The sequence below is a fragment of the Gamsiella multidivaricata genome (genome assembly GCF_025024155.1).
Source record: "Gamsiella multidivaricata strain RSA 2152 chromosome Unknown BC939scaffold_7, whole genome shotgun sequence".
Taxonomy (NCBI): domain Eukaryota; kingdom Fungi; phylum Mortierellomycota; class Mortierellomycetes; order Mortierellales; family Mortierellaceae; genus Gamsiella; species Gamsiella multidivaricata.
The window spans coordinates 98,371-123,055 of NW_026251715.1; the positions used below are offsets into that span (position 1 = coordinate 98,371).

The following is a 24,685-nucleotide window of genomic DNA, read 5'->3' on the forward strand; positions in this document are numbered from 1 at the left end:
CAGGAACGGAAAGGAAAATTGATCGGTGTCCAACCTAAAATGTGCTATTGATCACTTCAGTTCAAAGTGTAATCCTTTCAGACCCTTGCTCATGCTGGCCACCATGCATCCGTACGCTCAGGGCAACTCACGTTTTTTGCCATACAACTATTCAACTCAATCTATTATTGCAATCTACTCTTTGTGTAAAGAAGGGTATACGATTCAACACTGGCTCAGCGGCGAACCTCCTGCAACACATCCAGCAGCTCAAAGTCCGTTGAGTCCTGGTTCAGAGCCCAGAGCATCACTCCTCCGAGATCCTTCTGCTTTGCATAGTCGACCTTTAGCTTCAGGCTCTCCTTGTCATCATAGCTAATAAACTGCTTCGTCTCCGGGTTGAACAGCCATGGCGTCCTCGTCTCTGGATCAAACTTGCGTACCCATGGTGATCTTGCCTGGCCATCTTGGCCAATCAGTCCCTGCTCCCTCATGTTCTTAAACTTCCACACGCCAGAATATGCTGCCACCTTCTCGCAGGGATCTGTCCAGAGACCGTCATCCCTGTCTCCTGCGGGCACTTTCTTGTGGAATGGCGCCGCCATCGACTGCGTCTGGGTCATATCTGTCTTAGTGATCAAGGATCGGCCGTAAAAGGGAATCCCCATATTGATTCGCTGAGCTGGGAAGCCAGCATTGATCCAGGCCTGCGCACCTCCTTCATACGTCAGCTCGTCCTTACCGATGAGAGGAGCGTTCGCGCCTGTTACATCTCCCCAAGAACCGTTAATGTCATAGGCCATGACATTAATGAAGTCCACCACCTTGCTGAACTCGCTTACATCCTTCAGGATGCCATCTGACCCGTCAAATGGAACAATGCGCGTTGCCAAGGAGATCTCAAGCTGATTGCCATTCGGAAGTGCGTTGAGAGCCTGACGCAGCTCTCGCAGCAACGTCAAAAAGTTCTTGGTGTCGTTCTGCTGGTCAAAGATATTACACGAGCTTCCTAAACGGCCAGGATATTCCCTAATAGGACCACATCATCAATGGATTAGTAGTGTGTCTAAGATAAAGCAAAGTCCTATTGACCCAGTGGTAACGAAGCTACTTTTACCAGTCGATATCAATTCCATCGAGGTTCGAATCCTTCACCATCTTGATCGCACCATCGATGAACGTCCTTCGCCCCTGCTTTGATGCTGCAAGAGGACTGAAGTACTGTGAGCCGGTCCATCCGCCGATGGACATGAGCACCTTGACGTTCTTGGCATGGGCTGCTCGGACAACGCGATTCAACAGGTATTCAGTCTCGAACACTGGGCGAAAGTCTGGAGTGACGATCGAAAACGCATAGTTCACATGCGTGACCTTATCAAAGGGGATGGCTTCAGGCGGCATCACGGATGAGGTCCAGTCTGTCCAGTAGGCGACCACCATCTTTTCCTTCCGACGAGGGACCTCCACATGCGTCTTGCTGTGTACGCTGGGATTTGGTAGCAGTGATGAAGAGCTCTCAATGTCCTTACTCAGTTCTTTTGGAGCCTTTCCTATTTCATGTCCCTTATCGTGATCCTTCTTGTGGCCCTTCCCGCGTTCTTCGTTGTGCTTCTTGTCGCTGAGCGTTTTATCATCCATTGGATGATCTAAATATGCGGCGGCAAAGAATGGAATTCAACCCAAGTTAGACAAACAATACGCGACTGTTTCGGTACATTAGCGCAAAGCTATCCCTTTGAACATAACGTACCTGACTCATGTGTTTTCTGACTATCATAATCACCAAATGGCCTACTGGGGACCTCAGCAGGCGCATTGTGATGACCATGCGAGTGTACCTGCTGGCTGTGATGGTGGTGATGGTACCGCTGCTGCTGCTGCTGCTGCTGCTGCTGATGTTGATACTTCTGAGAGTTGGCCACTATGTGGTGTTGCTGAGAGTTTTGGCGGTGGCTGTGGTGGTGCTCCTTATGTCTGGCAGCATCACTCAGAATCACTAGCGACAACCCTACAGAGAGGATACAGATTGTCGAAATCTTCATTTATGTAAATGTAGCAAGCACTTCTGATAGCGAGATTATAAAATGTGGAATAAAGTGAAAGCGGACGATATGAGCACCAGATCGAAGTACCGAGTTGTGGGGATGCAGGAAGGAAATTGAAGCTCTCTTATATAGCCATCCGATCCTTTGGTGCAGCGCATGGAGCCTTCGATTATTCCGCATCTCTTTGTTCAAGGATTCAGTTGGGTTTGCGATTTAGAAAAAATGGCGCGCACTTTAATTGATGGGAACAGACGACTTAAGCTGTGTCTAATCTATAGGAGTAAGGGTAAGAAGTTTGCAGATAGGCGCCGTGCTGTGCATGGCAAGAATATTCTTAGCGAGGGATCCCCAGGCGTCGCAGGCCAGCCCACCCCAGTAACGAGGGCCACCTTGGATGATAATTTATATGATCTTCTCTATTCCATGTTCCGCGATGCCCTGTCATCAAAACGACTTTTATAAAGTGCAGACCTATCGTATCCGTTATGTGGTTTCGTTCAAAGAAAGGTGGGACCAGCTGTTTACTGTTACATTTGAAAATCAACATCTTTGACTACTGCACGTCTGCATCTATGAATCATTGCTTCACATGTCCCGGGATATACGGCATCCGATTTACTAAGATCATAAAGCAATTAGAATTGATCAGGACCATTCAAAAATGACTGTGGTAGTCAAAGTATGGACGCTGCCATCAGTAAAGAACTGAAACTTACAGGAAAGTGATAGTTGTCCTGCTTCTTTGGTAAGAGACGTCCTCCTGGGCTCATCACAGGATCACGAGGACTCGCTCCTGCAGTCAGCTCGTACTCGGGCCCCTCTTGCCAGGCTGAGGCCGGATTAAGGGCGTCACTCTTAAGACGAGCCATTGGAGGAGTCGATATCAAGTCCTTGGTCTTTATGGAGAGGTTTGGCTCTGCTGCGTACGCTGACCCATCATTCTTGACCTCTGTGAAGTATGACTGCGACTCGCCACCTGATGTACCATCTGGCTGTGAACTTGTGGGAGGTGTAAACGCACCATCGAGGTTGTTCTTAGGCATATCCTTTGGATCTGCACCTGGCGTGTTTATCTGGTCCAACGGCAGTGCGACAGCCGGGTTGGCAGACGAGTCGGCTATTGCGGCATCAACGAGTGCAGATTGCAGCACCTTAGCCTGTCTATTGGTCGAGTCTGCATTGGTGCCGGCGTCCTTGGAAGACCGGTGAATACTCTTGCTGCGTTGGAATGCGATGTCTTTGAAGGTAGTCGTCGACATCGAGGTTGTCGTGATGGTAGCACCGATATCCTTCTCTCCTTCTCCGATCGGATGCTGCACGGCATCTAGAGCCGTTGCCTCGACAGGCGTATCTACAGCGGCATCTGCAGGCGACTTGACTGCGCCAGTTTTGGGCTTGGGTCGGTGCGTATCCACAGCCTCGATATCGACCTTGAATCGCTTCTCATCACATGCGTATGCTCGAGGTGTAAGCTGGATGACCGTATGGAGCGGAATCTTGATGTATGGTAATTTTTCATGGGAGTGGTTCATGAAGTAGGCGTAGATGCATCGCAAGATCGCCTGATGTCCAATGATAAGGATGTTGCGCTGTCGTTCCAACTCCATGATGACAGGCTCCAGTCGTAGAACGACATCGCGGTAGGACTCGCCACCTCGATATCTATAATTGAACTTGTCCTCATCTCTGTTGGCAAAGTCCTCTGGGTATTGTTCCTATGTTTGAAAGAAAGGGCTCCTTAGTCTATGTCGTTATAGTGGTCCAAATACACTCGCGCAGCAGCAATGAGTGCGAGAATCATACCTCGATCTCTTCATATGTCATGCCATCGCAAACACCAGCATCCAACTCGTCCAATGCCTTCCATGCAAGCTTGGGATATGTCAAATGCTCCGCCGTTGCAATTGTTCTCTTCATAGTCGAGGTCCACACCTACAGGTTGTAATAGAGATGCTACCTGTTAGTTTCTGATCCGTGAGGGTCACTTTGCTGCGCAGAAAATAAGTAGTATCGAAGCATACCGTCAACTGGTCAGAGTTGCCGAGGTGGGTGGCGATCAACAGCGGCAGTGATTTGGCATACTGCTTGCCACGCGCACTCAAATCCGAATCGCCACCAAGTTTGCCCATCACGTTGTACAGAGACTCTCCATGCTATTGATCGCAATGAGAAGTAAGAGATGATAGGATCCAGCATGAGTAAAAAGCACATTCAAAAAGTACAATTGATCACATTGACGAGAAGGAATGCGGATAGAATAGCGTACCCGACTGAAAAAAATACTCCTGGGAGCGATGTGCAGGTTCATGAGGTAGTAGACGATCCTGGACTGGAGATATCCCTGAATGTGGTTAATGATAACCTGGCTGCCCACGTTGATCAACTTGATATAGGTCAGATTCTCCTCCGTGATAGTCTCGTATGCCTCCTTGTAGTGCACGATTCTTGCTTTGAAATCCTCAACGGCTTGCTCAGGGTCCATGTCCTGGTAATCCGGCGACGACAGCTTGACAGACATGATGTTATGCAACACCAGGGCTTCGTCCTCACAGATAGACTCGATGAACATGACTTGAATATCATGCTTTTTGCAGGCAGCCAAAAGCATGTCCCTTCTGGATCGAGTCGAATTAGTGGCGTCATATAGCGCAACGACGCCCTGTTCCTTCTTAAACCAGTAAATCATATCGTTCAATGCTTCGACAGCAGCCTCGCGACGGGAACGCTCGCCATCAGGATTGGTCGGGTCAAAGAAGTTGTGTAGCTGGTGCGCTCCATGAAGCTTTCGGCGATAGTTGCCGACGTTGAAAATTTTGGTCGTGATACCAAGCCATTGGAGATATCGGCAGACTATAATGGGTCAGCAGTATAATGTGTCAGACGTTAGTCCAGGGACCATAATAAAAGCACGCCATTACTCCGCTATCCTGTCCTGAACGAGTAGTGAATCCCGGGTGAGTTGGGCGAGCAGATGTTAGATCAACACTCAGCTTCTCTATATTCCTGGGAACTCTAAGAACTTAGCCATGAAGATAGTCTACAGCTCAAGACAATCGTCGTTACTCAAAATTCAACACTCAGGAGCACAAGACGAGACAGGGCACGCATGCGGTACCAGTCGAAGCGAGGTTTTGCTACACCAGCAGATGAGTCTGTCTGTATGCCGTTTCTACATGGAAGCACGTCCGCTGTCATTCGCCGTTAGGCTCGGGCCGTACCTTTTTGTGAGATCAGGGTTTTGCCAGTTGCGGGAAGTCCAACAGTCTGTTTATTGGTAGAGGAAATAAAAATCGGTCAGTTCAGTATCTTTTCCGAGTCGTGATGCTGTCAATGATAAACAAGGCTGTAACATACCACGCAGGCAATACGGGAGCCTAGAGGGAGGTTGTAAGCATTGATAAGAAAAGATAGTAAGATGTAAGTTTAGCTTGGTGCGTTTCGCTGGACTGACTAACTGACTGACTAACTGACTGACTAACTGACTGACTAACTGACTGACCTGAACTGGTGCTCATTGTCATTGGTTGATTGCAGACGATTCGATGAGGAGATGTACAAGTCAAGACGATTCTGAGCCGAAGACTGGATAGAAAGTAAGGTGAGGGACGGAGACCGGTGGAAAGAGGAGACGAGGAAACAAGGGAGAGAAGAGGGAAAAGAATGTGTGAGAGAGAGTGTGTGTGCAAGATAAATGGACGCTACACGTGGGAGGAGAAGGAAGATGAGCTGTTGGTCTTACTTGCAGAAACCTACAATCTCAAGATTACTTGGAGATTACATGGGCATAGGAGATACCGAAACATCACCGAGCAATTGAACAAAAACGAGCATACCGAACCGCCTTTTCGGCCTTATGATAAAGGGTCTGCAGATCAATTGCGCTTCAGCTTGCACTATTTCGTCCGAGATTAATGTGTTGATGTTGATCGCTTCCGCCTGGGGATCACACATGTTCCTGAAGATCCCAAGATGTCCTTAAAGAACCCAGCTTGAAGAGGGCTGTATTCGTCCGCCGTTTCAATGGCATCATCCACTGTAATCGACACGCCTGGCTGATTTGTTCAAGCCGTAAAGGTGGTTTGGTGTGTTCGCTTTTGTACAACTGCTTGCAGTTCTACATCCACGCATGTCACACAAACCCATTTTCTATTGTAGGTCCCAGGGTCCTACAAGCGCCCGTTAGGGCGCCATCACCCGGTAACATCTCTTTCCACTACCCACCTGTTCATCGGCCAACACGTGTCGCGACACGCTCTGCGTTCTCCTCCATGGGTACCAATAGCCCTATCATAGCAGAGGGTCTCCAATACTGTGTCTCAATCTGGCAACGCGCTGAGAGGCACATCCTCTCCCCTGTGCACAAACCATGTCATGCCATCGAAACTGACCTTTGTGCAGACGCGCTGAGGACTTCATATTTCTTGGCACTCCACCTTGTGCGAATCTCTTCTTTTTTTTTTTTTTCTTCTCTCCTCATTCTTCACTCCTCATTCCAACTGTCTGTTTTCTTCATTCGTCAGTAGACAGCACCCTTTGAGACACCCTTATACAGCAAAAAGAGCCATTCCATTATATCAGACAACCACCAACCATAACCATGTCTTCCCTGGATATCCCTGGAGTGTATTACTCGGGATCGCTCGCCAGTGTCCTGATTCTCGTTCTGGATCTCGTGGCGGTGGTTCAGGTCGTCAACTCAAACCGCCCCTTGTCCTCAAAGGTTCTCTGGTCTCTCCTCATCTTTCTCTGTCCTGTGGTCGGCCTTATCATCTACTTGTAAGTCCCAGGGCACGTTTTTTTATTTCAGATGTGCCAACACGAAAATACCACCTGACCTCATGGCATTCCTAACGCGCTTCTGCTCCACGCTCTCAGCTTGCTTGCGCACAAAGAAAGACGTCGTCTGCGCTATGTTAGTATCCCGTAAATCATAGGCAAGCGCGTGTACAACATCGCTCATCTTTTATTTTCCTGTCTGCCATTGTGTTGCTCGCCAAGACGCTCGTGAGGTCGTTAAAGGAATAAATAAAGTGTGAATGCGTCAAAGCATGCTGTCGCTACTTGCGGTTAAAAAGATTGGTCATCGAGGGGGCGGCAGCGCGCATGGTCTTAAGATTGAACCGACTCATATGTTTTGCCTGGTTTCCTTGGTTACTGGAAGTCGTAGACGATGAACCTGTGGATGGACCCAACTCGTGACCTAGCGTTGCACATGGTCAATCAGTAAAGAGATCGTCTTATTTCCCACTTTCGAATATCGGTCGCGTTAATCATTCTACCTTCATGGTTCAATGAGCTCGCTTTACTCGACCCCGCACTGAATAGTATATAGTAAGAAATATAAGTCAAAAAAATAATCTCCAGGCCTGTTTGAGATAAAAGAGTGCTACTTACTTTCCGTCGCCACCTTTGTTCGTGTCAAAACTATGCACACTGGCGGCATCGGGGATCAGCGTCTGGCTCTGGTTCTGGAGTTGACTCAGGCTTCTCTCATATATATGGACCTGACTCTGGTTGGTATGATGGGTATGCAGGTCCTGTCCGCGCAGGCGCTTCGTCAGTTCCACTCGCTTTATCTCGCCTTCCTTGCCCTGCCAGCTCTTAAGCAATGTCTTTATGGCCTTTTTATCTGGGCTGCGCGCTCTCTGGAGCGCATTGAGGACACTCTCTGGCTCAGAGGACGACAGATCATTCTCGAGAAGGTATCTTGCAGACTCAATCTTGTTGAATAAGGCTGCAACCTCCAGAGTATTCATCCCTTCTTTGTTAGGGATTGTCGACTCGGCGCCATTATCGAGAAGCAGCTTGACCAGTGAGGGATCGTCATGCTTCATAAGCACGTTCTGCAGCACAGTGTTCCCGTTCTCGTTTGTTAGGTTCACGTTCGCACCGTAAGAGATCAAGAGGTGCATCACTGCAAATGGCTTGCTACCTTGCCACGCCGTCCGATGGAGTAGTGTCGAGCGAGAACTATTGCGTTGATCGGGTGACACTCCACTGATCAGATGGCGCTTTACAGTCGCCAGATCGCCCAATTCGACAGCCTCCCAGATATCAGGCAGGATCTCACCGGTGCCCGTGGACAGGATCGTCGCCTGGTATAAGTCAGACGGCGGGATGAAGAACGCGCCTGGAGATTGATAGGTATTTGGCAGAATGAAAGACCCATGATTCTGTGGCTCGATACCTAGGTCAATCAATGTCTGAGTGGCCGATGCTTGCGATACTTGGTAAGATGATACCGAGTTAGGAACCTCAACTTTGACTTCGGATCTAAAATGGTGGCGTAAGCTAGCATGAGGGAAACCATACAATCTGTATTACAGCAAAGTAGGTGCATAAGGCCAGAGTTATGGGCAACTTACCCCTGATCGCTGATATTCGGCGATACAATACTGTTGTCTCCTGTACCTGGTAGAGGTGTAAAGTACGACTCCATAAACAAGCCTTGCGCCTGTGTATGAACAGTATTCACGTTGTTTTCGTCCATGATTTCATTAGGTCGCGTGGAGCTGTCCACAGCCATGCCCGTGGACTGATGTATCAGGGTCAAGCGTGCCTGAGTAGCAGAGTTGGCTGTTGGAGATCGCGGAGGAGGAGAGTAAGCTGTTGTAGGAACATACGCAGAGGTGGAATTTAAGATAGACGGCTTCGGCGAAGCAATCGAAGCTAATGCAGCTCCAGGTGTCAAATTTGTCGAGGATGCCATGCCTGAATAGCTAATAGACGTTCCGAAGACATTGTTGAATCCGGTCGAGGACGGTGGCAGCGCTGGAACGTAGTTGGTCGGAACTACGACATGATTCTGAGGCGGCGGAGGCGTGAATCCATTGGCAGAGTGGTCAGCGTACTGACTCATCAATTGAGCCTCCAGTGGCGGTGAAGTCGTCTGTTGGAGGTCCGTAGGACGTGCATCGGCAGGCAATGTTTCGCTAAGGCCATGGGCAATGGCCCGCTCACCCCAAATCTTTTCCGCAGCGGTCGTCGCAGGCACTTCGGAAGGACCAAATGCTTTTCTAAGAGGGAGCATCAGATTTGCTTTAGAATAAATGGGTTGATCTCTTCTGTCATTGTAGAATGGTGCTTACGCCATGGTCGGCTATTACCTCCAGGCAATAACCTTGTGGGTCGCATCTTCCTGCGACTGCCGGAACCGCTTGTAAAGACACATGTTGACCAGAGATTCCAGCTCGCTCCTAAACAGATCACCACCCTGATCACGGCGTGTGCTGACCACAAAGGGCGCTGCACCCCATTGACGCTGCTCAGCCATCTCTTCAACTGTCGCCAGGTCCATGCCAAAGGTGTGAAAGTTGACCCCATTCAACTTGAGCTGTCGAATCATCCTCTTCTTGAGAACCCAGAGTTCCTTTTGCGACAGTGTGTCAGCCTTTGTGATAATAGGTACCAAGTTGACGCGCTCGTGGATTAGCTTCATATAGAGGATGTCTACTGGTTTCAATTCATAGAGTACAAAGTAAAACGCACAGGTGGGAAGTGAATGTATGCCGGAGCCGGTTATCAGGAACCATGCCAACTGTGCGGAGGAAATTGTGGGCGAAAAGACGGCGTTGGTCGTATGAAGGTGATGGTTCAGGTAGTCGTCCGTCATGGACAGCACGGTCGACGGGTTGAGCGTGGAAGAATAACCAGGCAGAGTAACAAAAGTCACTTCTCTAGCGGGCACCTCGACTTTGTGCGGCAGAAGACCCAGAGGATCATGTAATTGGGTGTGTTGGGCGTCCTGATGTTCCTGAAGTGTAGGCGCGGTCTGGACGCGGATAGCTGGTAGGCGGATAGACGATTGGCTAGTGGATGCTGAGGCGGAATAGGACGTCTTTGGTAGGGGAATAAATTCCTCGAGCATTTCGTTCGACTGGACGTTGGAAAGAGTCGAGACAAATGTGTCGATGAAAGCACTCTTTCCCACTCCCACATCACCGAGGAGAAGGAAGCGGAGAGATGTGTCTGAGGCCGTGGTTTGTGCGGTGGTCATTGCTGCTAGAGATCCTTTTGAAGATCGTTAGTTGCCATCGTTGACTGTACACATTTCTTTGTCTTCATAAATGAACGATTGCTGTACCCTTGCTGTTGGCTGGAATCGTTGGTAGCTCACGGGTGGATTATTAAAAGGCTGAGGAGTGGTCAGAGGGAGAGGGATGTGAATGTGCGATGGAGTGGAGACAGGAGGAAGGAATGGGCGATGTGATCCTAATTGTGGGCTTGAGAGACCAAGTAGATTGCCCGACTAGCGTCGCATGGCTCCATTTATTGAGGAGGGCGCAATGAAAATGGGCGAGTGAACCTTAGCCCCTCGCCCCGTCCATCTGTCGGCATCCTTGGCTATGCCCACACTTGTGCACTTATGCACTCGTGTTTTTTTTTTTGTGATAAAGGAAATAAAGAGCACTTTCATAGGCCGCCAGCCCTGGGGTCAACCTCCGAAAGTGTGAATACGCGAGTGAGCCCCAATAATATAGTCTGCATTCCGCACAACTTTATGAAGAGCACGACTTCAGGCACAGCATACAGATATGATTGTGTACCTGAATCCTCTCATATAACATGTTTGTATACGCGGTATCTGCGGCACTGCCAGTGTGCTCTGAGAGACAAATGTTTGCGCGAAGCGGAGAGGTAAAGTTCCCTTCGACTGGCGGTTAAAGTGATTGGAGTTTTAGATTCGCAAGCAATATGCGCGTGTACCTGAAATGCGATTCACTGTACGCGACGCGTTTTGCACATCGCCACATTTGCAGGGATCAACACTGCATATGAGCAAGTACTCAGAGTGTTTGTATATAGAAATATATATTTCCTTCGAACGCACGACGCGAGAACCCGAGATGCATTAAAGCAGACATCCGTGCGGCAATGGGATAATTGGGACAAACATTGAGTTTCGCCCCGCCACCTTATATAATTTATCAATCTGCGAACGTAAATACAAGGAAGGAAGCCGGCTCCGTACGGCGCTGAAACGTTTGCGGCCCCAGACAATCTTATTCACCACGGCCTTGTATCTAAACCACATGCCCAGTCTGAGTCATGATCCTGCACCAGGTTGGGGAAGGCTATCCAAGTAAGAAGAGAAAAGGAAACATGTGCAGAACAACAGAGCGCGGGTTTAGGCAATTGCGTCCGTCCCAGTCCCTGCCTCCTCTCCCTTCCCTCCCCCTCCCTTCCCTTTTCATCCCTCTTTCGCGTCCCGCACTAGGGCGCTTCACAAAAAAAAAAAAAAAAAAAGTCCTCGCCTCTTTTTATGTTACCTGATGAAATACATATTGCACTAAACATTCTATGGCAAGTGCGCAAGATATGGCGCTGTGTACTGCATTGGTTAGACCAGGAAGGTATATCTCGAAGAACCTGGTCTGTCCAGCCCTATCGTAACATCTCATGGTTTGTTTATGTTTTCTTGCCCGTTACTTTTTAACGTACTGCGTGTTGTATACGGGTTTTTTTTACCAGCATGTCGCATGCCAATGGTCCATCGATATATATTTCCGCCTCTTTCCTTCCCATCCCACCTTGCGCTTCTTTTTTTTTTTTTTTCTCTCCTTCTTCCTTTCCATTTATCCAGCACGCACTCCGCTCCCTCAACATCACTCTGCCGGCTGGCTTGTTTTTTTATTTTATTTTTTTGTGCCGTGTTTTACCTTTTGTTCCAGTCAAGTAGCTGCTGATAACGCACGCACACACATCCAAGACATCACAGGAGAGTACGAAGACAGGTAACAGCAACAAAAGATGCTATGCTCGCCATAGGCAGCCTAGTATTCAGTCAGGGCGATAACCCGCTCCTGCATCCCACGGCTCTCTCTTATACTTCGGTCCTTCTTCCCGTCGGTCGCTTTGTCATCCATCCACACTCCATCCAGCCTATTTCCTTGGAACGAAAAATTCTCCGGTCCATATGCACTTTAGTACATTGAAAATGTTTCAAGAGTAGGTAGAATGAGAGCGAGTAAGTGTGAGAGACGTAGCACCGAGAGAGCAAGAAGGTAGATAGAGAGGAGAAAAGAGAATAGGAAAGATGAATGGATATGCGATTGCAAGTGATGGTTCAAGGGACTGAGTATCTCTATCAACGACCCTGCTATCCTCACGATCCTAGGCAGACCGAACACTTTTTCTTTCCATCACACACACCTACGGATACACATCTCGTTGTTGTTTTTTTTCTGCAATTCGTGCATGTTGCAGGTACATCCATCCATCCTGCATACATCCCACACACGCATCGCATGCAGTGCCTATGATATTCAGCACATCCCACAATGCATGCACATCACACCACATACACACCGCACACACACCGCATACGCTTCACAAGCACAAGCAACAAGCTTGAGCACACAAGCATAAGTTCTTTTCTTTTTGTCCCGCCCCTTCTTCCCCTTGATCATTCTTTCTTTTTTATTTTTCTTCTTCTGGCCTTCTGAGAAGGAAGGTGTGGAATGAGAGATGAATGATTAGTTCATTCAATTCCTTGTCGAATGGGACGAATCTCCAAAAGAGGGACTCGGCCCTTTTCGACCCTAGCTCGCTTGCTTCGGTCGTCTCGCTACCATGTTTCTTTATAGTAATCTATCCTTCATAGACTATTCCCCATATGATATGGTGTACAACCCGCACCTCCTTTCCCCCTTCCCCTTCCCCTTCCCCTTCCCCGATCACTGCCATCCTGACCACCCCTGCCAGAGCAGACAGTTTTTTTTCTTTTCCTCCGCGCGTGTGGAGTGTATGGCTCTCTCTCACACACTTTCTACCCCTCTATCCCAATCATCGACTGCTGTGCCTGTCCCTCTCCGTCTCCTCTCTCCGTCTTCTCTCTCCCCTTGTATCTCTCTCGTACCTATCCTTTCATCCCCTTCTCCTCTTGACCGTTGCCTGTCGACAGCCTTCTGGTTCGAACCAGTCTCTATTCCTCTGCTCCTAGGCTTTCTCTCCCGTGTTCATTTGACATTCGTTACAGGACGGCTGTCGGACATGAACCCCCATTACTGGTGAGCATACCCTGCACTAGCTGCCTATCTCACTCGCTCTCTTACCCTGTTTCATTCTACCCCATACCTTAACCAGTGCCCACACACTAGTTCAAACAGCCCTCTTCCTCTCTTCACCCTAAAAAAAATAAGAAGAAAACCCACACTCGTCTGTTCCTCCCCTTGTCCGCCCCTCCGACCCAACCCTAAGCAGACAGACAAAACACATTCTCTTGCTGCCTGTTCTTCACTCAGTCCTTCTCATCCGCAGCCCTTGCTTCTTATTCCTATATCTGCACCTTGTCTGGACACAACATAGCGCGACGGCGAGACTTTGACCCCCCTACAGGACAAGACGGGTCTCGGTGTAATTGGGCTGATCAGTATACTAACGAGCAGAGACACACTCAAGATAACAAATCGGCATGGCTGCCCCCACCCCCTCCTCGTCCTCGGTTGCTACCCCTTCGACTCCACTTTCGCTGCGGACCGCAACCGCAGTCTCCGCCACGAACCAGCACCAGGACCCACGCTCAATCAACTCCCCAGGCGCCAGCCTCACATCCCCGCATCCACCCTCGCAATATCACCATCATCACCACCATCATCCTGACCCTCATCCGCCGCCCGTCTTCCTCCACCCTGCGTCCGTCGCTGCAACGGATCCGTCTTCCTCCACAGGCGAAACCTCCTCAAGGTACTACCACCCACAGCAGCAACATCAGCACAGCCACCAACACGTCCACCCTCCATCGCACCCGCACCAGCACCCGCACCAGCACCATCAACAGCATGTGCCTGCTTCCTACTCCCACTTCCCTCTCAATAATCACCAGCATTACTCTTACTCGTCGTCACTGCCAGCAGACTCGTTTCCCCGCACCCTCTCCAGGACATCGACCTATGATCAGGACGCACGCCGCCGCCAGTCGTCTAGCTCATCTTCCTTCGTCCAACCTTCCTCTTATCGTCCTCTGCACCAGTCCACCTACCCTCCGGCGTCATCCTCATCTCACTCCGCAAGCGAGGCATCTTCTAGCTTAGGCAGCAACTCCAGCAGCGCCAGCGACAGCGTCAATCATAGCAACATCAGTAGTAACCTGCCCGAGTACTCGTATCCTATGACGCCCTCTCAAAGGCTGCATCGAGATCATTATCGTCCGCTCCAGCTGTCGCACCATCGCCCTCATCGTGAACATCAGCAGACACACCATCAGCCATCGCATGGGCAGTTGCCAAACTATCACAGCCAAGGGCCCTCCCATGGGAACCCTAAGGAACACCACTTTTTATTAAAGCAAGCAGAGAGGCCGCACCTTGATCCTTCTGAGCAACAGAAGTCGCCTCAAACTAGGATACCGCCACCAATCCGTACAAGATGGAGCGACGGCGTATCGCGCGACTGTCCACCGCTCTCTCTGCAGAGCGGATTAAGCCATTCGCAGAGCATTCGCAGCGCTGACAGTCGGATATCGCCTGCCACTCCACGATCAGTATCTGCGCACGTGCCAATGTCCATCCTGCGCCAGTCCTCGTCTGATTCATATTTTGCAGAGTCCCCACTCGACTATCGGGAGCCCAACAGTCTTCGACATACTATCGCCAGTACTCTCCGAGGCAAGTATGATCATGAGGAACACGACATGGAGCGCTGCTCTGAACCAGAGGATGCACGCAAGGGCGAATGTGAGGACGAGGATGAGTACGAAGATGACAGCATTCTACAAGGTCAAATCAAGAAGCAAAAGCTCGGCGCTATCGATTTGAGGCTATCGCTCGGTACCAAGACGATGCCTCACTCCCGAAACACGCAGAGGAGCGCTGTTGAGCAGGGTGCCGATGGGGCTGGGAAAGCAAGGGCAGGCACTAACGACGGCGGAGCAGAAGGAGAGGCTGGCGAGGAGGGGAGGCAGAGTGCCTTGACCTCAACGTCAAGCAGTCGCAAGCAGAGTATGTCCGGCAGCGTTCACGGGGACGAAGCACCCGCATGCAAAAGCAAAAAGGGCAAGGTTGCGGCACAGAAACGTGGCCTTCGACGCGCCTCACTTCCAGTATCCAGTGAGGCTCTTGACCGGTATGTTGCTTAAGCCTTCCGAACCGCCCTCCCACACCATCAAGTACGGAAGATGATAGACTGACTTTATTTAACAACCCCAATAGAATCGAGGACGACGCCCAGGCTGAGACAGGGCCCCAATCATTGGCTGGAAGAGGGCTCCGCATTTACGCCCAACGCGTGTGCGAACAAGTAGAGGCTAAGCGTTCTACATCGTACAACGAGGTAGGTTATACGCCTTAATTCCACTGATGTCTTTGATATGTCTGGTGCGCAAAATTAGGAGCATTTCTAACTGTTGTTTATGTCTATGTTTGCAACTGCAGCTTGTTCATGATCTCTTTGGTGGTAACGCGGGTGAAAATGTGGATGAACTTCCAGAGGCTCATGGTCAAGAAGTAAAAACACGTTTCTGATATATTCTGTTACAACCTCAACAGGGGTCTGATGATAACTCGAGCTACAAGAGGTCTAACATGCTACATGTCTTCGATAACATCCTTAGAACATTCGTCGCCGCGTGTACGATGCTCTCAATGTGCTTGAGGCGTTGGACATAATTTCGTTCGTCAATAAGGACATCCATTGGGTCGGTATTGAACAATCGTCAGTCATTCATGAAGTCACGGAAAGTCAAACGGCAGCACCAGCCTTGGCGCAAGGTCAAGGACCAGGTGATGGCGGTGACGATGAAAGCGAGGAGCCTGAGGACGACGACATGGAGATTGAGAAATTGCAGGTACATTTTTGCATCCAGCAGATCGAAATACTTCTTTATTTGTACAATTACTGTTGAATTTATTGCTTAACAATGCCTTTTTCTACGCGAAAAACAATAGAGAGAAGTTGATGCGATGAGGCTTCAGAACAATTTGGAGCAAGCCAAATTGCAGGACCAGCTTACTCGAGTAAGTTACTGCACGCTGTTTCGTTGAACGGATGTACACTGAAGATTGGATACTAAATGTTAATAATTACAATGCTCATAGCACGTGCAAGTTTTGAATCTCGTTAAACGGAATAAGCGAAGAGAGGCTAAAGATGAGGAAAGGGAGGAGCGTAGGCGACAACGAAAGGAGGAGAAGCGTGTCCGGGCTATGATGATCGATCAGGATCCGACCATGACCGATGTCGGCCCTCTAGGGGCAAGTGACCACAATGATGATACGCGCCAGAAGTCAGACCGTCCTCGACGCCGTCGAATTCATCGGCATTCATCAGGACAACCAGAGGGTCAAGTGGAAGCAAGCGGCGCAGATGGTATGGAAGAGGAACAGGAGGGGGAGGAAGAGGAAGAGGAAGCGCGTCGCAGGCGAAAGCAAGAACGGCGAGAGAGGCGTGAACGCAAGGATAAGCGAGCTCAGCGGAGGCTCGAAAAGGAACAGGAAAAAGTCCAGCTGCCGTTTGTGGTTGTGCGCATGCCTGGATACACTGGCCAGAGCTCAGACTCCGAATCAAGCATCTCTGTCATGCGAAGTGTCCGTGCGGATCAAAAGTCTAGAAGGAGGTGAGTTATCTAAGGACTGATGTGAAAGGACAAACCAGTAATGGTGTTGATATGGAGCATTTGTTGACTTTTTTTTTCTGCATATTTACAGCGACAAGGGCAAGCGACAGGGATCCACAGGCCAGGAGACGACAATGGTTGAGATTCAAATCCCTCAACAGGACGAGCTAAGCATCATCTCCGACACAGAAATCCTCGGGGACCTTGGATTCAACACGGTGTCAGTAAATGAGCTGGAGACCATGCTTCCCAAGAGCTTGGTTGACGCAGTCCAATATACTGTCAACGCTGAGGAGGACCTGCGTTCTTCTAGAGAAAACTCGACAGCGGCCGGAAATGGCGTTCAGGCAGCCACCAGTATCACAGTTCGGGGTGGCTTCGAGCGAGAGATTGTGCGAGCCGCAAGCGAAGATGCCTCCAGCAATGCCTGAGCGCATTTCGTCCTCCTTTTCAATTCTGTTTGTTAGACCGTATATTCGTTATTGTTCATTATTTTAGTCGTTTGGTCCTTGTACATTAGCCTTTTGTATTATAATAATATAAGTCTACCTTCTTCATCCCTATCTTTTATGCCAATCGTAATCCTATGCAGACTTTTTCTATTGTAGTATCAGCGCATTTGAATCCGGTCCTCCTTCTGCACTGTTGTGCTGCGCTGCGCCGTGCTGTGTTAGGCTGCTAATAATGCACTAAGAAAATGTCTGAGAGTGCATTCCGCTCAATCCTAATTCATGCCTCCCCCGCGCTGGCCGCCACTACTGGGTCTAGCTAGTAGGTTGGGATATACCCTTTGCAGGCACTTTGTCCAGGCTGCTGCTGGTTCAGGCAGGGTACCCACAGCAGAGTGAAGCTCCATTCAAGATGATTGGCTAGGTATTTGATAAACGTATCGCCAGGTATCAGAACGCAAAAAAAAAAATCTCGCCCTGAACACCTGGATCTGAACCAGAGGCTCCTGGTACCCTGTCATCGGGTTCAGACGAACAGAGAAGAAGAAATGACCAAGTCGAGAACAAAAAAAAAATGTCGTCCTGAACACAGGAAGTCAAGTTTACTGCGGATCAAGAGTAAGTTGACTAGACTTACGGGTTGCGGGAGCAGTGGTATGCGAGAAGGTATTTATTGTAGAAAATAGATAAGCGTGAATAAGCTTTAAATGCAGCAACATTCCTCCAAAGTGAAAAAATTCTGAAACACAGCCAACGGATGAATTTGGGGTTTTTTTTTCCCAGACCTGTAGAGCAAATTTAGTTCCAGGGTGCCGCCCTAATACCAACATGATGGCCGGAGCAATTGAATGTGGCAAAAAATAAAGAGCGGCTATGGTTTTTACTTGTTTCTTCAAATAATGTTGACGCCAAGATGGGGGTTAAAACATTATACGCTTAGTCGGTGTAATTTTACTCTTTTTGATATCATCGAGTTCAGCTGGGCGAGGACGCGACTGTACAAGTTCAAAGGTTGGTGGGAGGCGCAGATCTTGGAGCCAGCTCTGTAGTGGTCAGAGATAAAACACCAATTGAGTTTACATACTACAAAACATGCAGCGATTTATAATTCATTCGTTACCTTGACACTGTATAGAGCTTGAAGACAGGCCCGAACAGGTCCAGCGTCATCGCGGGCACGCGGAACATACATTTGGAATTGTTGGTGGAAATGATAAAGTCCATTCTGAAGACTGACAGTGTGGATCTCCATCCTGTGGCCTATAGAAATTGAATGGTAAATCAATCTAGAATGCAGTTCTAAGAACAAAAGTGATATCGCTTAGAAATGTGGCTTACCAAAAACTTGGATTGTGGTGACGAATGGAAGTCTTATGTGCTTGCGCAGGCTGGCATCTAGCTCGTCTTTCGCTAAATTTGCCAGCTTCCATCGATCAGCTAAATACTTCAGCTCGGTAGCGCACGACGGTGGTTTTACTTCCATGAACAAAACGATCTGGTTGTTGATAGTGATCTGCAGATCGGGGCGAAGACCTTCTCTGTCATCCTCCTTGCGCCTCTCTTTGGATCCCTCGGCAGATTTGTTTGCCCATTTCTTCTTAAAGTCGCTGAATACCGTAGAGATCATTGCGTGCAGTGCTTTGTGTACAAAGCTATCCTCTCCCTCATCAGCGCTGAATGGATAATATGTTTGAGGGAGATCATTTTTCCTACGGGCCAGAAAAGAAGAGGATGAAATATTCTAAAAAAGGAAAATGAATTGAGGATCGAAGAATTCCAAATATAATCAAATATATTGTTTAGATTTACGTACATTGATCGAAATATGTCGATTACGTCCACTGCAACCACGTCGTCCTTCGATGCTTCTTGTTCGATTTTCCCTGCTGAGAGTTCTGACTCAAGGGAGCAGAGCAAGAGGTTGTTTGATGGGGAAAAGTTGAACCTGGGCTGATTGAAGAGAGATCGGATCGTGATGATTGTCGTCTGCGGTATACCTACTTCGGCCGAAGTATCCCAAATGTAATTTATTGCTCTGACGAAAACATGGGCAATAGAATTAGCTACTGATCATATGCCTGCACTTAAATTAGTGTCAAGTATTGTCAATGAGAACTTACAAAAAACACTGGAAGTTTGCCATAGTTGCCTTTACTGTTTCGTCGTTGGCTAGTCCCACTCCATACAGCTGGAGCTTGTGGAAAGCCTGGCCTATGTTGTCTACCCCAATGGAGTATGCCATAGGTGCGAAGGTGGCTGGATCGAGGTAGAACGTCTATGTTTGGCTTGATAAGTCAGTTGTACAAAAGAGAGAGTGTGAGAAAGAAAAAGATGAAGATAGTACCCTACCTTCGGCGGCGTTGATGATTTTGAAAACAACGAAAGTGATAAATCTCCGTCTTTCAGCCTGTCGTTTTTTCTTGTGTCCATTGATGCCCTCGAGTGCGCGATAGGAAGGAGAAGCCCTGTGTTCCACCTCACCAGTCTCTCCAATGAATGGGTACTCTGAAACACGACATGTTGATGATGATGATTCTGCTGTTGGTATAGAGGTTGGCTCTATAGTAATAATAATGGAAGATTGAGTGACAGAAAGAGTCAGCCAAACGATTCAAAAAATCGAACTGGTCTCCTCTAGAGCTAACATCCATGTCCTTGCTCTATTTTTTTTTCTAAGATTGACTAAGATCTCTGTGGAGGAACTAGACATACGTTGAAGGTTGGAGTTGTCGGAGTTATCTATATCAGTTACGGGTAACGTTGGAGAAGGCTATTTGTCAATTGTTGATATATCTCAGTTCCATTGCTATTTAGGCACATGAATTTGACACTTTTAAAGTTGCCATTTCTCTTCATTACCTTGACGCTTTTGCAAAATAGACGTTAGTTTGCGACCCGCTGCGATGACTTGATTAGACGAAGTCTCAAGAATATCCAACTCGTGATTTGTGACAATACGGTTTTCGTAGTACTTGTCGATATCGCTGTTCGTCAATCGTGGCGCAGCCTTTGCCTTCCGACAGACAAACTCATAAGAACTATTCTGTAGATCTTGCATCCATCGCGCCCATTCCGACAACAATTGTGACGAGCATGATCGCTCTAATGCGCGAAAAGCCATATACTCAAAGGGGTCAAAGTGCATTCGTCCTCGCTGAGACAAAAAATATTCCGCTCCAGCCCGATCCGCATTGATCTCAGCTTGTCAGCCCGTAGCTTGTGGATTTGACATAGAATCTTTGGGACTCTTTTTCATGATAGCTAGATATCGCAATGACGAGTTCTGTAGACAGCAATACTCTACTAATGTCCCAAGGTGTCGACTCACACAAAAAAAGAAATCAACAAAAGTAAAAAGTGTTAGTAAAGCTGAAGCAAGAATATCAAGTTTAAAACGAAATATAGAAAAATACGTGTTGCGCTACCAAACACGTATTTCTGTAATTGCCAGTCGCGACTACCCACATACCCCGCACAAAGCGAACGAGTATGTGAGCAGGATCAATGGGGGACATACAGGGGGCATTAACTTGCGAGCCGTATGACGAGCAAAGATCACGAATCTAACCCATTCCCTTACTGCTCTGAAATCTCCACTAATTTGATAGAAATCAAACCAGCAGAAGCCAGGGGAGTAAAGGGGGCAGGCAAAAGTGTAGTGGATGAACAACAGGCAGATTTAATCATACGCACCTTCAACCCCGCGTGAATACTGATAAATAGATAGTATGCTAGATAGCTACGGATGGAAGGCATGAATGAAGAGCGATAATGTGAGAAATTGTTAGATGCCACATAACATAGTTGGAGCTCTATTAAAGATATTGAGGAGTGTAGAGTGATAGAGAGAGAGAGAGAGAGAGAGCAGAACAGTCACATTATGCCTCTGACTGGATTGCCATGAAGAACCACCGTTGTCACAGCAACTCCCCCATTCGACAGAGCCCAGAGGTATATATGCTGGAACAATAGAAGATGGGCCGATCATGACATGGTGTTTTCACACGGGACGAAACAAAACTGAGGGGAATACCTTTGAGGAGTCAGAACGTACGTTTGGATCACGGTGAACGGAAAGGACGGTAATGGAGACGCAAAAAAGTTTGGTGGAAAGTAAGTGTGTGTGCGCGCGGACGGAGGTGATGAAAAGGAGGTGTGCAGCGAGTTGATGAAGAGGGAGGGAGCATAAACGTCACCAAAAGATGTGGCGTAGACGGCCAAACCTTTCTTATTAATTGGAAATTCTGAATTGGCACAGGGACACACTCATTCGACAATATGTATTGTATTCTTGGAAGCACTGCGGCGTACATCATGAACGACATCGCCTAGTTTACCTAGTTTCTTCAAAGCGTACTCTAACTCGCGTTCGCATTCCTGAAATGCTTCTTCATTTTCAGTTTCTCTTGCTCTTCCTTGCGCTTCCTGTTGTTGAGCTCTCATTGCTTGTAGCTGGAGACAGAGTTGCAGTGAAAGCAGGTTTTCAAGAGGGGGTCCGAGATCGTTTTCGAGACCGTTTTCAATACCGATCGGTTCCCGTGGCTCTTGAGGAAGGCAAGGAGATCACGATGTGGGGCCAGATCTCGCACTCGAACGCACTACCGTTTATTACAATGGAAAGGCTGCCGACGGAAACATTCATCTTTTGCGAATTTTACCATCTTTCTGGGATATTTACTGCAGGGTGAAATCCCATCCGCTACTTCTCCAACGTCTCCCAAAACCGGTAAGCCTCTGGACGAGGAGCAAGCAAGGACTATTTTCAACCAGGTTGTGGAAGTGTAAGATACCTACATGAAGGGATGCGAATCGTGCACAGAGACATCAAGCTGGAAAACATTCTTCGGCACGAGAGCGGCATATGGAAAGTTTGCGACTTTGGTCTTGCAGAGTACCAGGATGAGGACGCGGCAGTATCATTCGGTGACAGCCTGGTTTCCCCAACAGGCACATTCTCCTGCCATTTGAGCGCACCGAACTGCGGAGAGACTAGTTGTTCGAGGACGGGAGCCAAGACCACGAGTGACGATACGCAATAGGATGCGGAGATTGTAGGTGGATCACTAGCATACTGCTCTACGGAACAACTGCGGTCGAACAGGCCACTCCGGCGCCCTCTTTCGGATATATGGTCATTGGGGGTTGTTCTTTATGCATTCTTGACTAACAAACTCCCATTTCAGGACGAGTATGAGCCCCGACTTCAGTTACAGACCCTCAATGGCCGATACGAGGACCTAACGGATAGCAGCACTGGGGCACGAGATCTTTTGAAGAACGCGCTCCGAGCTAAGCCTGCGGATCGTTGGCGTATCGGACAGGTTAGAGATAGCTCTTGGTGCTTGGAGATCAGCAGCACAGACCTTGAGAGCAATAATAAGCCTAACTTGTACTCTCCGTTCAGAAGCGCTTTGTAGAGTCTTATCTCTTCATTTAACACATTGGAGTTTCCATCATACCAATTGAAAAAAGCACAGCAAAAAAAAAAAAAAAAAAAAAAAGCTGGAGATGAGTCCTGCAATCTCAGATTAAAGTGCCGGCAAGGACGGTTTTGTGGGACAGACGTCTACGGTTTAGGATATCTATCCAAAAGGGTCCTTTTATCGAGCGACAACGCTCTTTGGAGCCAAATGATCGCTGGTGAACGCTTGACTCTTTGTCCTGCGGACAAAAATATGACGGGTCCGTGTGCATCGGTATCGATAGTTCATGTTACTATCATTCCCGTAGGACGTGGTGTGCATGGTGACTATGTCCCCGTCAACGTCCCATGTCCCCCTTTGTGTACACGGTATGTGCGGCATTATATTCCAAAGAGAAAAAATAGTAAGAAAAAAAGAAAAAAGCGCTAAGGGTGGATCCTGAGTCCCAGATCAGAAATCCATGGCGCCAAAGTTAAGTTAATGGTGCCTGTACTGGTATTCTCACAAACCAATGGCGACTCTAACAAAAATATTGAATTCCAGGTGGTTGCACCAAAAGGTAGCAAGGATGGTTTGTATACCTAACTTCTGTATTGCTATTTTTTTAAACGTTGACTCGGATTCATCTTGCCTTTCGCAGGGAAGCATGAAGAAAAGGGTGCATGGCATGGGGGCGAATGGATCGGTATGTGCTCACTTGTCTCTTATAGTCTAGCCCGCATAAAAAAGCTAATATGATTCCTCGGGTGAACGTCGACCTGAGTACTTCTGCTCCGTCTTCCTTTATCCTTGTCTTTCGCTCTCTCGTTGCATATCAGACAGAGTACCGCCGTCTCCCGCTGGTACATTGACACATCCATTCTGTTGCCATTAAAAGTACTTCCTGAAACGCGTTTTGGCTGTGGCACGACCCTACTGGCCTTGAGGTTCTGGTTCTCGATCGTCATTTTGCCATCGCGGTATCATTCCTTGCATCAGCCGTTTGCTGATTCTGCTGCTTCATTTTTTGCGATCCAAGTCCGGTCTTTGGAGTGTGTGCTGTTTCCTCCCTCTTCCTTCCAAAAGGACTACTTTTTATTCGTTCCTTGCTTCAAACGCTATTTTGAACTCTCTTCCACCGCAAGCGGCCTTTATTTTTTCTTTCCATTTCATCCGCCATCCCATCCATCACTGTCCTTTGCTTGCTGTCCCTTTCTACTCCACCGACACCACTCCCCTCGATCGTCCCTGAATCACCGACAATCCCTGCGTTCAACATGGCGGTCAAGGCGAAGAAAAGGTATGCTCTTTCTACTCGTGTGACATCTACCCATTCTCCTCCACATCCAAATCTTGCGGCCTCTTGTTCACTGCAAGAATCGACTCCGCATGTACCTCACCTACCTTTATCCGAAGAATTTCATCCGCACCTCATGACAACCACCTGGACAATCGCTGGAACGTGTGCTGCAATGCTCCTCTCTGTCCCCAACTGGTACCTCGTGAGTCCTAATACAACCACGCTTCTTTTGTCGGGTGCGGACAAAAATCATATCTACTTCTTAGGAGACTGTCGATTGCCGCCAGAAGAGATCATGAAGGGAAAAACCAACAGACAAAGGTCGAGGCTGAGCTGGAACGTCAGGAGGAAGAGATGCTCGCCGTTGCTCGACTCCTGAAGCAGGTGGATAAGGCCGAGGCAGTGACAGTCGCCAAACAAATCCTGACCGCCACGACTATCGCGTCAAAAATGGATGAGGATGCCCAGAGTTCAGGGATGAATGGCAGCTCGATGATGGTATTAAATGGATCAGCTACAAAAGCAAATGGGGCCGCAGATCGTACGCGCTCTAAGTCAGCACATTCAAGGAATGGTGTTCAGGAACGGGAAACTGTCGCCATGGTTACACCACCATCTGATCGCGAAATCCGTACTGTCGACTTGGGTAAGTCCGCAATGCCCGCACATATGCTATCCACTCAATTACTGCATCATCGAAACAGACTCGCTAATGTAACATCCGAAACGTGAGATGCGATAGAATACAATGCCATACGGTCCTCATCAACAGTATCCCACCCAAACACTGTGAACGCGGACGCCAACAGCAGGATATCAACAGATCAAAGGAGTCTGTCGCCAGAGGAGCACAAGGGTGAACTGCCGGCAGAGGATTTATCTGAGATCGATTTTGATATTCCAATTGACGCGCTGACGAAACCAAGTCTCGCAAAAGCAATCATCCAGCAAAAGGCGCG

General features: G+C 48.4%; 9 protein-coding genes across 9 annotated transcripts; 4 read left to right on the forward strand and 5 right to left on the reverse strand.

Annotated features, from left to right (window-relative positions):
- Positions 1–215: 215 nt before the first annotated feature.
- Positions 216–1,380, reverse strand: BC939DRAFT_483081 (chitinase; the record flags this gene model as incomplete). The annotated part of the gene is made up of 2 exons (XM_051559163.1): positions 216–1,008; positions 1,097–1,380. The coding sequence occupies 2 exons, from the start codon at positions 1,378–1,380 to the stop codon at positions 216–218; spliced, it is 1,077 nt and encodes a 358-aa protein (XP_051416157.1).
- Positions 1,381–2,562: 1,182 nt separating this feature from the next.
- Positions 2,563–5,830, reverse strand: BC939DRAFT_279667 (6-phosphofructo-2-kinase-domain-containing protein). The gene is made up of 9 exons (XM_051551200.1): positions 5,764–5,830; positions 5,524–5,606; positions 5,379–5,398; positions 5,243–5,288; positions 4,291–4,874; positions 4,046–4,177; positions 3,828–3,956; positions 2,741–3,739; positions 2,563–2,642 (listed from the first exon to the last, which is right to left on the reverse strand). The coding sequence occupies exons 2-9, from the start codon at positions 5,543–5,545 to the stop codon at positions 2,640–2,642; spliced, it is 1,935 nt and encodes a 644-aa protein (XP_051416158.1). The 5' UTR covers positions 5,546–5,606; positions 5,764–5,830; the 3' UTR covers positions 2,563–2,639.
- A 791-nt stretch (positions 5,831–6,621) lies between these two features.
- BC939DRAFT_499504 (uncharacterized protein) lies at positions 6,622–6,951 on the forward strand (the record flags this gene model as incomplete). Its single annotated transcript, XM_051559948.1, has 2 exons — positions 6,622–6,800; positions 6,942–6,951. The coding sequence occupies 2 exons, from the start codon at positions 6,622–6,624 to the stop codon at positions 6,949–6,951; spliced, it is 189 nt and encodes a 62-aa protein (XP_051416159.1).
- Positions 6,952–6,978: 27 nt separating this feature from the next.
- On the reverse strand, positions 6,979–9,530 carry BC939DRAFT_279767 (uncharacterized protein). Its single transcript, XM_051551201.1, has 6 exons — positions 9,513–9,530; positions 9,131–9,414; positions 8,390–9,040; positions 7,419–8,297; positions 7,304–7,341; positions 6,979–7,224 (listed from the first exon to the last, which is right to left on the reverse strand). Exons 2-6 carry the CDS (start codon positions 9,367–9,369, stop codon positions 7,082–7,084), a joined length of 1,950 nt encoding a protein of 649 aa, XP_051416160.1. The 5' UTR covers positions 9,370–9,414; positions 9,513–9,530; the 3' UTR covers positions 6,979–7,081.
- A 3,480-nt stretch (positions 9,531–13,010) lies between these two features.
- Positions 13,011–17,136, forward strand: BC939DRAFT_439133 (uncharacterized protein). Its single transcript, XM_051553925.1, has 7 exons — positions 13,011–15,086; positions 15,173–15,293; positions 15,395–15,466; positions 15,574–15,807; positions 15,908–15,976; positions 16,058–16,575; positions 16,667–17,136. Exons 1-7 carry the CDS (start codon positions 13,438–13,440, stop codon positions 17,004–17,006), a joined length of 3,003 nt encoding a protein of 1,000 aa, XP_051416161.1. The 5' UTR covers positions 13,011–13,437; the 3' UTR covers positions 17,007–17,136.
- A 543-nt stretch (positions 17,137–17,679) lies between these two features.
- BC939DRAFT_439139 (uncharacterized protein) lies at positions 17,680–19,906 on the reverse strand. The gene is made up of 7 exons (XM_051553926.1): positions 19,737–19,906; positions 19,374–19,583; positions 19,145–19,299; positions 18,838–19,059; positions 18,363–18,733; positions 18,145–18,284; positions 17,680–18,067 (listed from the first exon to the last, which is right to left on the reverse strand). Exons 2-7 carry the CDS (start codon positions 19,452–19,454, stop codon positions 17,945–17,947), a joined length of 1,092 nt encoding a protein of 363 aa, XP_051416162.1. The 5' UTR covers positions 19,455–19,583; positions 19,737–19,906; the 3' UTR covers positions 17,680–17,944.
- BC939DRAFT_439149 (uncharacterized protein) lies at positions 19,565–20,329 on the reverse strand. Its single transcript, XM_051553927.1, has 2 exons — positions 19,884–20,329; positions 19,565–19,763 (listed from the first exon to the last, which is right to left on the reverse strand). The coding sequence occupies exons 1-2, from the start codon at positions 20,167–20,169 to the stop codon at positions 19,636–19,638; spliced, it is 414 nt and encodes a 137-aa protein (XP_051416163.1). The 5' UTR covers positions 20,170–20,329; the 3' UTR covers positions 19,565–19,635.
- Positions 20,330–21,772: 1,443 nt separating this feature from the next.
- BC939DRAFT_392913 (kinase-like domain-containing protein) lies at positions 21,773–22,441 on the forward strand (the record flags this gene model as incomplete). The annotated part of the gene is made up of 2 exons (XM_051552058.1): positions 21,773–21,937; positions 22,064–22,441. Coding segments are annotated over 2 exons (543 nt in total), but the record flags the coding sequence as incomplete, so codon positions are not given.
- Positions 22,442–23,549: 1,108 nt separating this feature from the next.
- On the forward strand, positions 23,550–24,586 carry BC939DRAFT_280274 (uncharacterized protein). Its single transcript, XM_051551203.1, has 2 exons — positions 23,550–23,726; positions 23,993–24,586. The coding sequence occupies exons 1-2, from the start codon at positions 23,704–23,706 to the stop codon at positions 24,456–24,458; spliced, it is 489 nt and encodes a 162-aa protein (XP_051416165.1). The 5' UTR covers positions 23,550–23,703; the 3' UTR covers positions 24,459–24,586.
- The last annotated feature ends 99 nt before the right edge of the window (positions 24,587–24,685 follow it).